The following is a 14,720-nucleotide window of genomic DNA, read 5'->3' on the forward strand; positions in this document are numbered from 1 at the left end:
GGAACAGCTGCACATAACGCCGCATGGGGATGACTCACCCCTTGCAGAGATGAGGGTTTTCTGTAGCATCTGGGGGTTTCCTGTAGCATCGCCTCAGAGAGAATGATTTGCTCTCCGGAGCTGGCGCTGCCTTCCTGTGTCTTTAGAGCCCTGTTATCTCTCCCAGCGGAAATAACACATAGTCACAGAACAAATAGAGCAAAATGGATTGGATGGGGTGGGGAGGAGTTCGCCCATGAGGCTTTGTACCAGCCCTCCAAAGAACATACCCTGACAGCTGATGGGCTGACAGCAGAGGGGCTGGGAGCCAGGACTCTTGGGTTCTCGCCTCGGCTCTGTGTAGGCAAAGCTGCCCTGCTCGCAATGGGGCAGAAAATGCCTGTAGCACACACAAATGTTTCACTGCGTGGCTCTTCATTAACAAGGAGCCAGCTGCTTTTAAGAGTCCCCAAGAAATACACCTAGCTCTGCGCCAGAGCAGCCAGGGAGCCACCCCTGGTGGGGCAGTGCGGGGAACAGCCACACATAACACTGCCTGGGGAGTGGGGAGAGCAGGGCGTGCCCAGACCTGAGATACAGCCACCTCTGGGGTGGGGCAGTGCAGGGAACAGCCACACATAACACTGCCTGGGGAGTGGGGAGAGCAGGGCGTGCCCAGAGCTGAGATACAGCCACCTCTGGGGTGGGGCAGTGCAGGGAACAGCCACACATAACACTGCCTGGGGAGTGGGGAGAGCAGGGCGTGCCCAGACCTGAGATACAGCCACCTCTGGGGTGGGGCAGTGCAGGGAACAGCCACACATAACACTGCCTGGGGAGTGGGGAGAGCAGGGCGTGCCCAGAGCTGAGATACAGCCACCTCTGGGGTGGGGCAGTGCAGGGAACAGCCACACATAACACTGCCTGGGGAGTGGGGAGAGCAGGGCGTGCCCAGAGCTGAGATGCAGCCACCTCTGGGGTGGAGCAGCTGGGGAGCCATTCATACAGGGATCAGTGTGCAGCAGCTGCCTGGGAAGTGGGGGAAATCACCTCTCAGAATGGGGTAAGTCCCATGTACTGGGGCAGGGTGGGGGGCTCTGTCTGCGTCCCACTTTGGGGTCTCCGTGGGGACGATCCCATTCTGCGTCCACCTTGGTGTCTGTTCTGCCCCCTTCAATCATTTCCCCTGGGAATGGGGCGTGAGGCAGAGGGGCCCGAGGGGCAGGGCAGCCCCCGGAACCTCCATAGTCTTTTATGGCTTTATGGCCCAGATGCGTAGCCAGGACATGAGGCTGCCCTGGCTGAGCAATTCTTTCTGGGCAATTTCATCCCACCTGGGAGCAGAAAGATCCACGCCCCCAGCGACCACGGGCACAGCAGCTTGTCACGTCCCCGGGGCCAGGCCAGGTGGGAGTGCAGGTGTGGGCAGCAGAGACTAGAGAGAGGTAAGAGTAAGGGGACGTGGAGATGGGGCAGGGATGGTGGAGGACGTAGGGGATGCAGCTGTGGGGCAGGGATGGGGTGGATCTAGGGGACGCATCTGTGGGGCAGCGTTGGGTGTGGATCTAGGGGACGCATCTGTTGGACAGGGATGGGGGTGAATCTAGGGGATGCATCTGTGGGGCAGGGATGGGGTGGAACTAAGGGACTCAGCCATGGGGAAGGGACAGAGTGGATTCAGGAAACATGGCAGTGGGGCTGGGATGGGAGTGGATCTAGGGGATGCAGCTATGGGAAAGAGATGTGGGGGATGGAACTAGGGGATACAGCTCTGGGGCAGGGACAGGGTGGATGCAGAGAACATGGCTGTGGGGCAGGGATGGAGGGGGAATCTAGGGAATCCATCCATGGGGCAGGGATGGGGTGGATCTAGGGGACGCAGTCTTGGGGCAGGGATGGGGTGGATCTAGGGGACGCATCTGTGGGGCAGCGTTGGGTGTGGATCTAGGGGACGCATCTGTTGGACAGGGATGAGGGTGAATCTAGGGGATGCATCTGTGGGGCAGGGATGGGGTGGAACTAGGGGACTCAGCCATGGGAAGGGACAGAGTGGATTCAGGAAACATGGCAGTGGGGCTGGGATGGGAGTGGATCTAGGGGATGCAGCTATGGGGCAGGGACAGGGTGGATGCAGAGAACATGGCTGTGGGGCAGGGATGGAGGGGGAATCTAGGGAATCCATCCATGGGGCAGGGATGGGGTGGATCTAGGGGACGCAGTCTTGGGGCAGGGATGGAGGTGGATCTAGAGGTTGCAGCTGTGGGGCAGGGATGGAGGTGGATCTAGAGGTTGCAGCTGTGGGGCAGGGATGGGGGTGGATCTAGGGGATGCAGTCTTGGGGCAGGGATGGGGGTGGATCTAGAGGTTGCAGCTGTGGGGCAGGGATGGAGGTGGATCTAGAGGTTGCAGCTGTGGGGCAGGGATGGGGGTGGATCTAGGGGATGCAGCCGTGGGGCAGGGATGGGGGCGGATCTAGGGGACGCAGCCATGGGGCAGGGATGGGGGGTGGATTGAGGGAACACACCTGTGGGGAAGTGGCCAACAGCAGGGAATGCAGCCGTGGGGCAGGGATGGGGGCGGATCTAGGGGACGCAGCCGTGGGGCAGGGATGGGGGGTGGATTAAGGGAACACACCTGCGGGGAAGTGGCCAACGGCAGGGAATGCAGCCGTGGGGCAGGAACGGGGACGGGTGGCTCTAGGGCATCGGTCACCAAGCAGGTGCTCGATCGGGGTTTGCTGTAGATCTTGGAACCTTTGACAATTGATCCGGACAGGTTTGGCCGGGAGGCTGTCAAGTGTCAGCTGCCCCTCAGCACTGCTGTGCGGCTCCTTCCCTCCGCCTTGGAGGTGCCCCTCACCCCCGTGAGCCGCCTGCTTGCTGCGCAGGGCATGGGAAGAAGATGAAGGGGGTGCTGATGTCAGGGTGCCCCCCCTCCACTCTGTACCCCGCCTCCACAGAGCTGAGGGGGGCAGGGATGGAGGGAGTTCGCTGGCTGCTTTTGGGCGTGGTGCAGGGCCAGGGTAGAAGTGAGCCTGCCGTAGCCCTGCTGCACCCCCACCCAGAAGCCACCTGGCGCCTGCATTCTGAACCCCAGTCCCGGGCCTGAACCCCTCCTGAACCCCAGATCCCTGCCCCCAGCCTGATAACAGTGAGGGAGGATGGAGAGGGCAGGGGCGGGGCCTTGGAGAAGGGGTGGGAAGGAAGCGAGGGGCAGGGTGTTTGGGTTTGAGGTGGATCCTGGATTGCACTTCAATTCAGAAAGTGATCTCGTGCTTAAAAAGGTTGGAGACCCCTGCTCTGGGGATTTACGACGACTTTTGACAGTCTCCCGTCTCATTAACAAGCGGGGGCCCTCCAGCCTGGATGGAGCTCGTGTAGGGCGGGGGCCCAGCTGGGTGGAGGATTGTCCCCCAACTGCAGCTCCCCATGGCCAGGCTGGGCGGGCGTCATGCGCGGGGGACCCACACTGGCTATGCTTCTGTTCAACAGCTTCATGGGCAACATAGCTGAGGGCATGTGGCAGGCTGCGGGAGATGCTGAGCCAGGAGGGGCTGCCAGTGCTGCCAGGGATGGGGGTGGGTTGGGGGTGGATCTAGGGTCCGCAGCCAGGGGGCAGGGTTGGGGGTGGATCTAGGGGATGCAGCCAGGGGGCAGGTTTGAGTATAGATCTAGGGGATGTCGCCGTGGGGCAGGGTTATGGTGGATGCAGGGGATCCAGCCATGGGGCATGGACTGGAGATGGATCTAGGGGCGTTGCTGTGGGGCTGGGATGGGGATGGATTGAGGGCACACAGCTGTGGGGCAGGCTTGGTGTAGATGTAGGGGCTGTGTCTGTGGGGCAGGGTTTGGGGTGGATGTACAGGATGCAGCCAGGGGGCAGGGTTGGGGGTGGATCTAGGGGATGCAGCCAGGGGGCAGGGGTGGGGGTGGATTTAGAAGATGCAGCCAGGGGGAAGGGGGCACGGGTAGGGGTGGATCTAGGGGATGCAGCCAGGGGGCAGGGGTTGGGGGTGGATCTAGGGGCCGCAGCCGCGGGACAGGATTATAGTGGATGTAGGGGTCCTGTCCATGGGGCATGGATAGGAGATGGATCCAGGGGCCGCAGCAGAGGGGGCTCACCCCCTTTCCCATTCCAGCCCCGGTCGAGATGTGTCCATCCTGCATCCCCCGCTGAGCTGGCACCATGGGTCCGCTGGACACACTGACTCTGGCCGTCTACTCCCTCACCATCCTGCTGGGCGTGCCAGCCAACGCCTTGGCGCTGTTCATCTTCTACCGCCGCGCCCGCGCCCGCCTCACCCCCAACCTCATCTACATGATCAACCTCTGCGTCTCCGACCTGGCCTTCATCCTCCTCCTGCCGCTGAAGATCCTGGAGGTGATTTGGCCTGACTGGTCGCCGCCCAGCTTCCTCTGCCCTTTCAACAGCATGGTTCACTTCGGCACGCTGTACACCAGCGCCTGCTTCCTGACAGCCGTCAGCGCTGGGCGCTACCTGAGCGCCGCCTTCCCCCTCCACTACCGGCGCTGCAAGAAGCCCCTGTACTCCTGCCTGGTCTGCGTGGCCATCTGGTGCCTGGTGAGCTTCCACGGTGCCCTGCTGGCCATCCTGGAGAATTCACTGGGCGCCAACGCCACCCTCTTCACGGGCAACGGCTCTGCCTGCTACCAGGAGTTCAGCCCCGAGCAGCTGGCCCTGCTGGCTCCGGTCCGCTTGGAGCTCTCCGTGGCCTTGTTTTTCCTGCCCTTGGTGATCACGGCCTTCTGCTACGCCGGCTGCATCCACGTCCTCATGAAGTCCCATCTCCACCAGCAGAAGAAGCGCCGGGCGGTGCGGCTGGCCGTGGCCACACTCTCCATCTTTGTGCTCTGCTTTGGCCCCTACAACCTCTCCCACGTGGTGGGCTACGCCCGTGGCGAGAACCTCTGGTGGCGCAAGGTGGCGATGCTGCCCGGAGCCTGCAATGCCTTCTTGGACCCGCTCATCTTCTACTTTCTCTCCTCGACCAAGGACCACAGCCCGGCCTGGGTGTGGCGCTCGGTGGGGCAGCGCTGCAGCTCCTTCTGGCAGAAGATGACGCTAGGTGACAGGGAGGCGGGCAAGGCGCAGCCTGAGAAGGGCGGTGCATCCTGGGGGACCACAGGCCCTGGGGTGGGGAGCTCCAAGTAACCATGGGACACAGACACCAACTCCGTTGGGACAAGATTTGGATGGGCGGTGGGACCCGGCTGCTTATGGGCCTTAAAAATTCCCCATGGGGTTAGTAGTCCGATCTTGGAGAGGACGCAAGACCAACGACCAGGAAATTCATGACCATTACAGATTCCCCGTGGGATTAGTAGTCTCTGCCCTTGGATGGCACATGAGTCTAAGAACTATGCTTGGGCCAGGACATAGCCCACGTGGGACAAGGAGGTGTCTGGTTTTGATGGTTTCGATGTCACCATTTTCCGTTGAGACATAAGCGCATGGTCGTGACTGTGACCATGCATGGTCAGATGGTCTGGGGCCATCCCAGACTCGGATGTGCAGTTAGTCACTGACAGAGCAGGGTCAAGATTTTTTGCCAAGGTGTCCTCACAGGTCTCTGGCTCTGTCGATGATGATCCAGAAGACTGCTTGCAGGCGTGCTCGGTGGTATGTGCCGTGTCTGCGCCGCAGACCCCGAGAGAGCCCCCAAAGACCACAAGCCACATAAGGATCGAAGGTGTATTGTTAAGGGAAGTACATAGCTGCCAGTAGACTCTACCGAACCACTACACATTCGTAATAATGGCATGGCACAATCAATGGGAAATTTCCACTGCCCCCTAGATCATCCAAAGACTGCCCCCCCCAAGACACCACCTTGTATACAGGTTCAAACAAGTTACGCAGCACTCCCGACGTATCACGTTGCCACCCTCCGACGCTATTAGAGACCACCCATCACCCTGCACCTTGGGTTTGATTGGATCATCTCAGTCAATCACATTTTACACCTTCTCCTGAACCTGGGCCGGTATCTGTGAGGAGTGGGTACCAAGGTCTTCTTTTAATGAGCTGTTGGTACCACGTGCTTTGCACTTATGACCAGTACCAATGACTGTTCTACACCAGGGCCTATTACCAGTTAGTGTTTTGCACCCTCAGCCCTGTTCATGCCAAGTTCTGTGAACTGGGGCCTGCTTCTTGCTCATAGCTTAGCTTTGCTTTATGTTAGCCAGGATTTGTCTATTGTTAGCTAGGCCTCAGGCCTCAGACCAGGCCTGTGCTACATGGGCTTTTGTTTTAGGCCCTCATACAGGCTGGAAAGGAGGACAGGGATTCCAGTTGGGGCGTGACAGTAGGGTGCAGATTTCATGGGGATCATTACGTACCCCATAGGCCAGATCCCACAATGAGAGTGCATCTACACAGCAGTGTTATTTTGGAATAACGGCTGTTATTCCGAAATAACCATGCAGGCATCTACACAGCAATTCCATTCTTTCGAAATAAATTCAAAATAACGGGCAGCTTATTCTGACTTCCGTAAATCTCATTCCACGAGGAATGACGCCTCTTATGAAATAGCTATTTTGGAATAGCAGTTGTGTGGACGTTCCACTGTGGCTACTTCGAAATAGCTCCTCCCCAGGGCCATTCAAAGTAATTACTTCCCAGCATCTTCTGGGGCTCTAAATCGAGGTAGCACATCCACATTAGGGGAGTCTCCCTTAGCCTCATTTTGATGTGCTATTTTGAAATATACTATTTTGGAGTGTTTCTTCCGGAATAGCTTATTTCAAAATAAGCATGCAGTGTAGACGTACCCTGAGAGAACTGGATATAGGGGATGACCCAGACTCCCTCGCCCCACGATCCCCTGAAAGAGCGAAATAAACTGTATGGCTAACCCTACTACTGGGGAATAGACTAAACTCCAGCCTGTAGGTCTGCACTGGGTGAGTTCTATGCTGCACAGTTGTTCCCCAGGTGCTCCACCCCAGCAGTGGCTACATTTTAGCACTGAGGTTATGATTTCTTGGTTGTAAGGCCCTAGAGCTGTGATTCCCAAACTTTTTGGCATCATGCCCCCCCTTTTTGATTTTTGAGAAACCTTTATCCCCCCCCAAAAATCAGCAAAACTTGAGAAAAAAAAAAAAAAAAAAAAAAAAAGAGGAACTGAACGGGGCTGAAAAACAGTTGCAGCCCCTTTAATTCATAGGACCAGTGTAAAAAAAAAAAGGGGGGGGGAGGAAGTTGTTGACCAAAAAAAAAAAAGGTTGCCCTTTTAAGAGACGATCAGGCATTGCCCTCTTAAGGCGGTCCTTTTAAGGCCCCCCCATTCCCTCCCCCTTCCCGCCCCAGCCAGCCTGAGCTGCATTGTGTTCTGGTGGATGCCGGAGCCAGGAAAAACAGAAAATAACGGACATTTCAGATGTCCGGTATTTTCTGAATTTTTTTACCAGATGGACCGGGCTCTTTCTTGGGAGGGGGTTGACCAAGGGAGGGAGGGGACTGGGTTGCCTCACGCCTCCCCTGGAATGTCTTCATACACCCCCAGGGGGGGCGCGCTCCGCAGTTTGGGAACCTATGCCCTAAAGAAATGTCCGAGGTCACCACGGTGTCTGCGTAACTTGAATGTAGAAATATTCCAAAGCACAATGCAAGGGCACTCGTAAACCTCTGGGTGAGGAAACTGCAGCTTCAGAGCTGGATGGTTTGTGTAAACTCCTGCAAGCCCCTAGGACAGAATAATGCAGAGAATTACCCAGGGTTAATCAATGAATTGGTACAAATAGATGCAATGGGGCCAGACCCCCAGCTGGGGTCTCACCGCTTCACCCTACTGCTGACTCTTCTGCCCATGGGCCGTCCATTACCTCCCACTGACTGACTGAATAAATAGCATTTTCCCAGCTCCAATGGGGTCGTTAATTATTAATATCGTTACTGTAGGTATCATTGGACTGAGGTCAGATCCCCACTGAAATGAATGCTCTGCACTTATGGCATAATGGGGCTGGGAACCGGGATGCCTGGGTTCTATCCCAGCCCTGGGATGACAGTGGGGTCTAGTGGTTACCCTAGTGGGGTCTAGGGCTGGGACGCAGGACGTAGGTTCTATTCCCAGCTGCTTGTGGGACCCTGGGCGAGTCCCTGCTTCTCTCCGAGCCTCAGTTTCCTTCTATCTAAATGGGGAGAACGGGAGGTGCATTTGATGCAGCTTCTCCTATGCAGGTTCCAATGGGCCCATTTGGTCTCGGAGCCCCAAGCCCAGTCTGGCTGCTCCCTCGGCCTGGCTTTGGCGCTACCCAGGCAGGTAAGAATCAATGACCAGGCACTCTTGGGTCTGCCCTGTGCCAGTCTCCCCTCTGATTACGAGGTGGGTATCAGGTGAGAGTGGTATTGCCCAGCCCTGTGGGCCGGGGCACTGACATTGCTGCTGTCGGAGCGGTGCTGCTGGACAGGAGGGGAAGGATTTGGACCAGTCCACACCCTCCTTCCCCCCATCCCTCCCTTTGGTTTCCTTGGGCTTGCAAAAGCAGAAATTGCTTGAAACCACCAAGCCTCCCTGCGGTTTGGAGCAAGATTGGACGTTTTCCAGGGCTTACCAGAAACTGCTGTGGGAGGGGGTGGTTGGGCACCTAGAAACTGTCCAGGGCACAGTTCCTAGGAACTCCTAGGAGGGGAAGCAGGGTGGAGTTCCTAGAAACTACTGGAGTCCTGAGCTTCTCCAAAATCACCAGAGAGACAAGTGGGTTTCCTCGAAACATCACGGCAGCTTGGAGCTCCCTAGAAAGGATGATGGGGGCTCGGGGCTCCCTTGAAACAATCAGGGGAACCGAGGCTCACCCAAAATGATCATGGGGGTTCGGGGTTCCCTCAGAATGGTCACAGTAGCCCAGGTCCCCCACAAAACTTTCCAGGGTGACTTTGGGCTCCCTTGAAACTATCGCTTCTGGGCTCCAGGCCCCCTACCAACATCAGAGTTATCTCTAGGGTCTGTAGAAACTGTCAAGCAGCACAGGGCTCCCTGGACACTATTGTGGGTGGGCACAGGGCTCCTTGAAACTGTCACAGCTCCTCAGGGACCACCAGCTTCACCCCCTCAATGTCTCTCTGCCTGAGCTTTGTAGCCAGCTGCAGCTGACACGGGGTCAGAGTGTGGGGAGGAGGGAAGGAGGATGGACATCTGAGGAGAGGGACCTCTGCACTGAGGACCCTGGGGCCAATAACCCCGTCTCTGCCCTGGCTGCTCAGGTCTTGCCGAGAGACCCCACACGTCCAGTTCAGCCAAGGAGCGCCGAGGGCGGTTTGTCTGTGCAAGTCTCTGTGTCCCGGGACACTGGCAGGGGGGAGGGAGTGCTGGCCTCTAAGCCACCAGAGCAAAACTGGAGGGGAAAGACCCCGTGGGCCATTCTCTGACCCTCCAAATCTGCCAGTCTCCAGCCCTGGGCCAGATGGGAGCTGGTACCCCCAATAGGGGAAAGACCTCGTGTGCTATTCCCTGCCCCTTCAAACCTGCCAGTCCCCAGCCCTGGGGCCAGACTGGAGCTGTCACCCACTAGAGGGGAAAGGTCCTGTGCCTTCCAGGTTGGGGAAGAGCTACTCATAGGGGCTCACTGGGTGTCCGTGCAGTGCCCGGCCGTCTGGTTTCGGGAATGCCCAGAGCCTAGCTCCCACAGTCAGTCCTGTACCCCTCAGGGTGGGGGAAGGGACACTAGTGGGCTGATCCGTGTCAGAACAGCTGAGGGTACAAGAGGTCATGCTCCAGTGAGAGGAAAAGGAACCAAGGAAAAGGCAGTCTGGCTTTGCTTCCTACAGCTCAAGGGAAGTGGTTTTAGTTAGAAGAGAGCGGTGCCAGGTGCCAGGACTTCTGGGTTCTCTCCTCAGATCTGGCAGGTGAGTGGGGTATAGTAGTTAGAGCACGAAGCATGAGATCTATTCCCCCGCTCTGAGGGAGGGGATGGAGTAGGATCTAGTAGCTAGAGCAGGGGAGGCTAAGGGCCAGGTTCTATCAGCAGTGAGGAGAGGGTGTCCAGTGCTTGAACCTTGTTCGGGAGGGTGGGGAGTTTCCAGGCACAGATGTCAGTGAGGGCTACAGAGAGCTGGGTGTCCGGTCACCTCTTCCTGCTTCACACCTGGGTTTATTTTGGGCTGCAGAGCATCATTCCTATCAGCTGTGACATCGACCCTGCTCAGAAAGGCGACTAATTTAACCAGCCAGGGCCACAAAAGACAGCATCTGTGCACAGAGCACTGGTCCGGGAGAGAATCGGAGACTGAGATGGGGTAAGAGACTGCACTGAAGTTATCTACCTGTCTATCCATCCCCATATGCCCTGCTGTATCCATCTCCAGCCTCCTCAGCTCCCCCACTTCTGAGGGGCTGGGTCCTGGTAGGTTTTATAGATCAGGGAGAGACCAGTGAATGAAAAGCTCAGAGGTGAGATGGGTGGGGAATGGGGCCTGGGTCTTTCCCTCTGAAGGGGACACCAGCTCTGATCAGGATCAGGACCAGGGTCAGGGATGGTCTGGCTCCGTGCACCTTTTCCCTACGAGCCAGGGTTCTGTTCCTCATAACCCTGGGAGATCTCTGTGTTGTGGTTTCTCTGGGAACACAGGAGCTTGCATTTCTCAGTTCATGGGAGTGGCAATTGTTGTCCTTGTGGTCACAGAGTGGCATCTGCCTGCCCTTGTCCCTCTATCTGGATTCCACCACTAGGCCTCAGTGCCCCAGGCACAAGTCACTAGACACGAACAGAGAGCTGGGTGCCTCTGCCCGTTGTTCTTTGTTTCCAAGGGCCATTACCTGGAAACAAGTGCAGCTGCTCGTAGACCCTCCCGCTTTAACTACTAGACCTCACTTCCCTCACAGAGCTGGGAATAGCAGGTAACTAGAGCCCCCTAGAAGTGAGACACGTGAGGGGGAACTCTTGGTGCTCCTGGCACTCCGTGGTGAGGAGAGGCGCTAGGCTGGGTGGATTTATAGTGGCTCTTGCAGAACACAAAGGCTACGTCTACACTGCAGGCTTTTTGCGCAAGAACAGCTGTTCTTGTACAAAAACTTGCTGGGTGTCTACACTGCGCACACGTTCTTGCACAAATAAATTTACAGTACAGCGTCAGAAAACAGAGCTTCTTTTGGAAGAGTTATTCCTCTCCCCACGAGGAATAAACCCTCTTGTGCAAGAGCTCTTACACAAGAAGTCAGTGTAGACAGACAACATGATTTTCTTGCGCAAGAGAGCCCTATGGCTAAAATGGCCATGAGAGCTTTCTTGCGCAAGAGAGCATCCACACTGCCATGGATGCTCCTGCACAAAAGCACACCTCTTGCACAAAAGTACATGGCAGTGCGGACGTGCTCTTGCGGAAGACTATTTGCACAAGAACTCTTGCGCAAAACAGTTCCTGCGCAAGAAGCCTGCAGTGTAGACGTAGCCTAACAGTTCTGGGGAACACTTCAGGGGGTAGCCGAATTAGTCTGTACAGGATAAACTTAAAAAACATCAAATGGTCTGGTAGCACTTTAAAGACTCACAAAACATGTCGATGGGATCATGAGCTTTTGTGGGCACAGCCCACAGTTTTGCTCTAGGTTGGGAACTACATGAACACTGTTGAGTGCTGGAGCGGAGCTGGAAGGTGGGGTCACGATGGATTGAGGCGCCGTGGGGTGCTGGGCCCAGGGGCCGGCTACCTCAGCTAAAGAGTGATCCATGACCAGTGGCCAGACTCCGGCAGGGGCTCCTGGCTCAGACCTGCTCAGTGTGGAACTAGATGACCATAACAGTCCCTTGGAATCTGTGGGTCCCCTCCCCCACATGCGATAAAAATCTGAGGGGGGAGCAAAAGTGTTTTATTTCCCCACTTTCACTCACTGTTTTAATTTTCACACCCTCTTTTTTTTGGGGGGGGAAGGGGAAGTGAGAATAAAAAGCTGAGGAGGAAGCTGAGACAAAATGTGGAGGTGCTTTGGATTTCTTAACCCCTCCCCCCCAATTCTTGGAAAAACTTTCAAAACAGAGAACAAAGTTTTGAGGGCTGGGGGAGGGCGGAGGGGTCAGTGCTTTTGAAAATTTCCTACCACGTGGAATTATTAGTAATATTCTTATCTTTCCTGTGGTAGGTTCAAGGGGTCCCCAGGCTGGCCCAGTCCCTTGGGCTAGGCGCTGTTTGTTATTAGTTCCATTCATTGGGTGCATTATGGGGGTGCCCAGGAGCCCTAATTGTGGACCCAGACCCCATTGGGTCAGGTGCTGCATGCTCTTAGTGCTGTGCATTATGGGAGCACCCTGGCACCCCAGCCCTGGCCCAGGGCCCCTAGTGCTAGGTGCTGTACCCCATTATTGCTATATAGTGGGTGTGTCACGCTATCACCCAGAGCCCCTGTTCTGACCCAGGACTCCAGGGTGCCAGGCGCTGTACGTTATTAGTGCTACGTAAAGGGGTTACAGTCTCACCCAGCTGCCCCCAGGCCCCGCTGTGCAAAGAGCTGCACAGACAAAGGGCTGCCCCGGTCACAGGGAGTTTGTCTACAGACTGATCTTGAAGGAGACTCATTAACGCCCCCGTCTCTCTCTTTACAGTGGATGACCCTGGCTGGGAGCCTGTCTCTAGCCCCACCCCAAGGCTTAGTAGATTCCTGGTGGTGAGCTACTGGCAGCCTGGTCCCCCGTCCAGCCAAAGGCCTAGTGTGTGCCCTGTTGCTATTGGCAACCAGCCCTACCTCCATCTCTGTCCCTAGTGTGTGCCCTGTTGCTATTAGCAACCCAGCCCTACCTCCATCTATCCTGGCCCCAAGGCCTAGTGTGTGTCCCGTTGCTATTAGCAACCCTGTCTTACCTCCATCCATCCAAGGTCTGGTGGCTCCCCGCACCCCACTTCTATCCCTATCTCAAGCCCTAGCGTGTGCCCTGTTGCTATTGGCAACCCAGCCCTACCTCCATCCCTGTCCCAAGGCCTGGTGAGTCTCTGCTGCTATTGGGGACACCTTCTCACCTCCATCCCTAGCGGATCCTGTGTTGGTATTGGCAACCCAGCCCCTGCCGCCCCATATTTCTGCCATGTCTTTCAACAGTTCCAACCAGCTGTCCCTGGCTGTCTACACGGTGACCTTCGTGACAGGCCTGCCCCTCAACCTGTTGGCCTTCTGCGCCTTTGTGGTGAAGGCCCGCCGGCGCCTGCTGCCAGCCGACATCCTGCTCCTCAACTTGACGGTGTCTGACCTGGTGCTGCTGGCCTTCCTGCCTGTCCGCATCGCCGAGGCCTCCTGGGACATGAAGTGGAACATGCGAGAATTTCTCTGCCCTCTCTTCGGCCTCCTCTTCTTCAGTAGCATCTACCTCACCACCCTCTCGCTCACCAGCGTCAGTGTCGACCGTTACCTCAGTGTAGCCTTCCCCATCCGCTACAAGGCAAGACGCCGGCCGGCCTACGCCATGGTAGCTGTGGTCTTGTTCTGGCTGGCTGCCTTCTCCCACTGCAGCATTGTCTATGTGGTCCAGTACCAGGGCAGGGACAATGACACAGCAAGCCAGCTCACCCAATGCTATACCACATTCAACAACCAGCAGTTGACCCTCCTGCTGCCCTTCCGCCTGGAAATGTTCCTGATCCTCTTCTGTCTCCCACTGGGCATCACCACCTTCTGCTATGTCAGATTCATCTCCATCATCCGCTCCCTGCCCCTGGTGAGCCCCGGGAGGAAGCGCCGAGCCATTGGGCTGGTGGCAGCCACGTTTCTCATTTTCGTGGTCTGCTTCGCCCCCTTCAACATCTCCCATGTGGTGGGATACGTGGAAAAGAAGAGCCCAGAGTGGAGAACCTACGCTGTGCTCCTCAGCACCTTCAATGCCAGCTTAGATCCCATCATCTTTTACTTCTCCTCCTCATCTTTCCAGAAGATCTGCTGGGAGTGCCTGCAGGCAGTTTGGGAAAAACTGCAGCTCGGCTGGCTCTGCCCTAGAGTCTGGCTGGAGTCCCCAGAGAATGTGGTCACAGAGGATTCACAGATGGTACAGTGAGATGGACAGGGTGGGGAGCCCAGTTCCATCTCCACCAGGTCTGGGATGTGTTGAGGTTCCTGCCTGCCATGAACTGAAGGCGGTGAGGGAATATTCCCAAATTAGGGCTTCTTTGTGCTTGCAAGTTGTTTCGGATTCTGTTTGCCCTTTAATCAGGTGTAATTTCCGAAAGCTACATGTACACAATAACTTGCACAAGCTGCTTCCCTTTTGAGTCACTGTTCCCACACGGCCCCGCACTCTTACTAAATAACCATGCAATCTTCTAGGAAAATATCCTGTACTGCAGCATCCCAGCGCTCGCCTCTACGCCTCCTGGGATTTCACATATTGTGAGATGTCCCTGCAATTCCGGCAAGCCAGTGCCAGTAACACAAATGGGCAGATGCGCGCCTCTTTGCTGTACCCTAGCCACATGGTGTTGGAAATGGCCAAAGTGCTCTGGACAAAGGAGGAGATCAAGCAACAGGTTGTGTGCATGGACTCTTCAGGGCCCGTGGTGGAGCACCAGCTCTGGGCACCTAGGGCCAAGAGATGGGATGGGTCCAACCATCCAGGATGGCAGCACTTCAGGACAATTGGCCAGGCCCCTGGAGATCCATGCAGAGCTCACCCCAGAGCTACAGGAGAGCAATAGCCCCACGAGTGCTCCCCTCAGCATGAAGAAATGCATCACAGTCGCCAGCTGGAAATTCATCCCCCCATAGGCCAGGTTGTCTTCCTCCCCCTTCACTCCCTGTG

General features: G+C 56.5%; 2 protein-coding genes across 2 annotated transcripts; both read left to right on the forward strand.

Moving 5' to 3' along the window:
* The first annotated feature begins 4,033 nt into the window (after positions 1-4,033).
* Positions 4,034-7,069, forward strand: LOC102451457 (free fatty acid receptor 1-like). Its single transcript, XM_075908011.2, has one exon. The coding sequence runs from the start codon at positions 4,165-4,167 to the stop codon at positions 5,149-5,151; it is 987 nt and encodes a 328-aa protein (XP_075764126.2). The 5' UTR covers positions 4,034-4,164; the 3' UTR covers positions 5,152-7,069.
* Positions 7,070-13,019: 5,950 nt separating this feature from the next.
* On the forward strand, positions 13,020-13,979 carry LOC102451689 (free fatty acid receptor 3-like). Its single transcript, XM_075908242.2, has one exon. It carries the CDS (start codon positions 13,020-13,022, stop codon positions 13,977-13,979), a length of 960 nt encoding a protein of 319 aa, XP_075764357.2.
* The last annotated feature ends 741 nt before the right edge of the window (positions 13,980-14,720 follow it).

The sequence above is a fragment of the Pelodiscus sinensis genome, chromosome 22, assembly GCF_052426305.1.
Source record: "Pelodiscus sinensis isolate ZL-2025 chromosome 22, ASM5242630v1, whole genome shotgun sequence".
Lineage (NCBI taxonomy): Eukaryota > Metazoa > Chordata > Testudines > Trionychidae > Pelodiscus > Pelodiscus sinensis.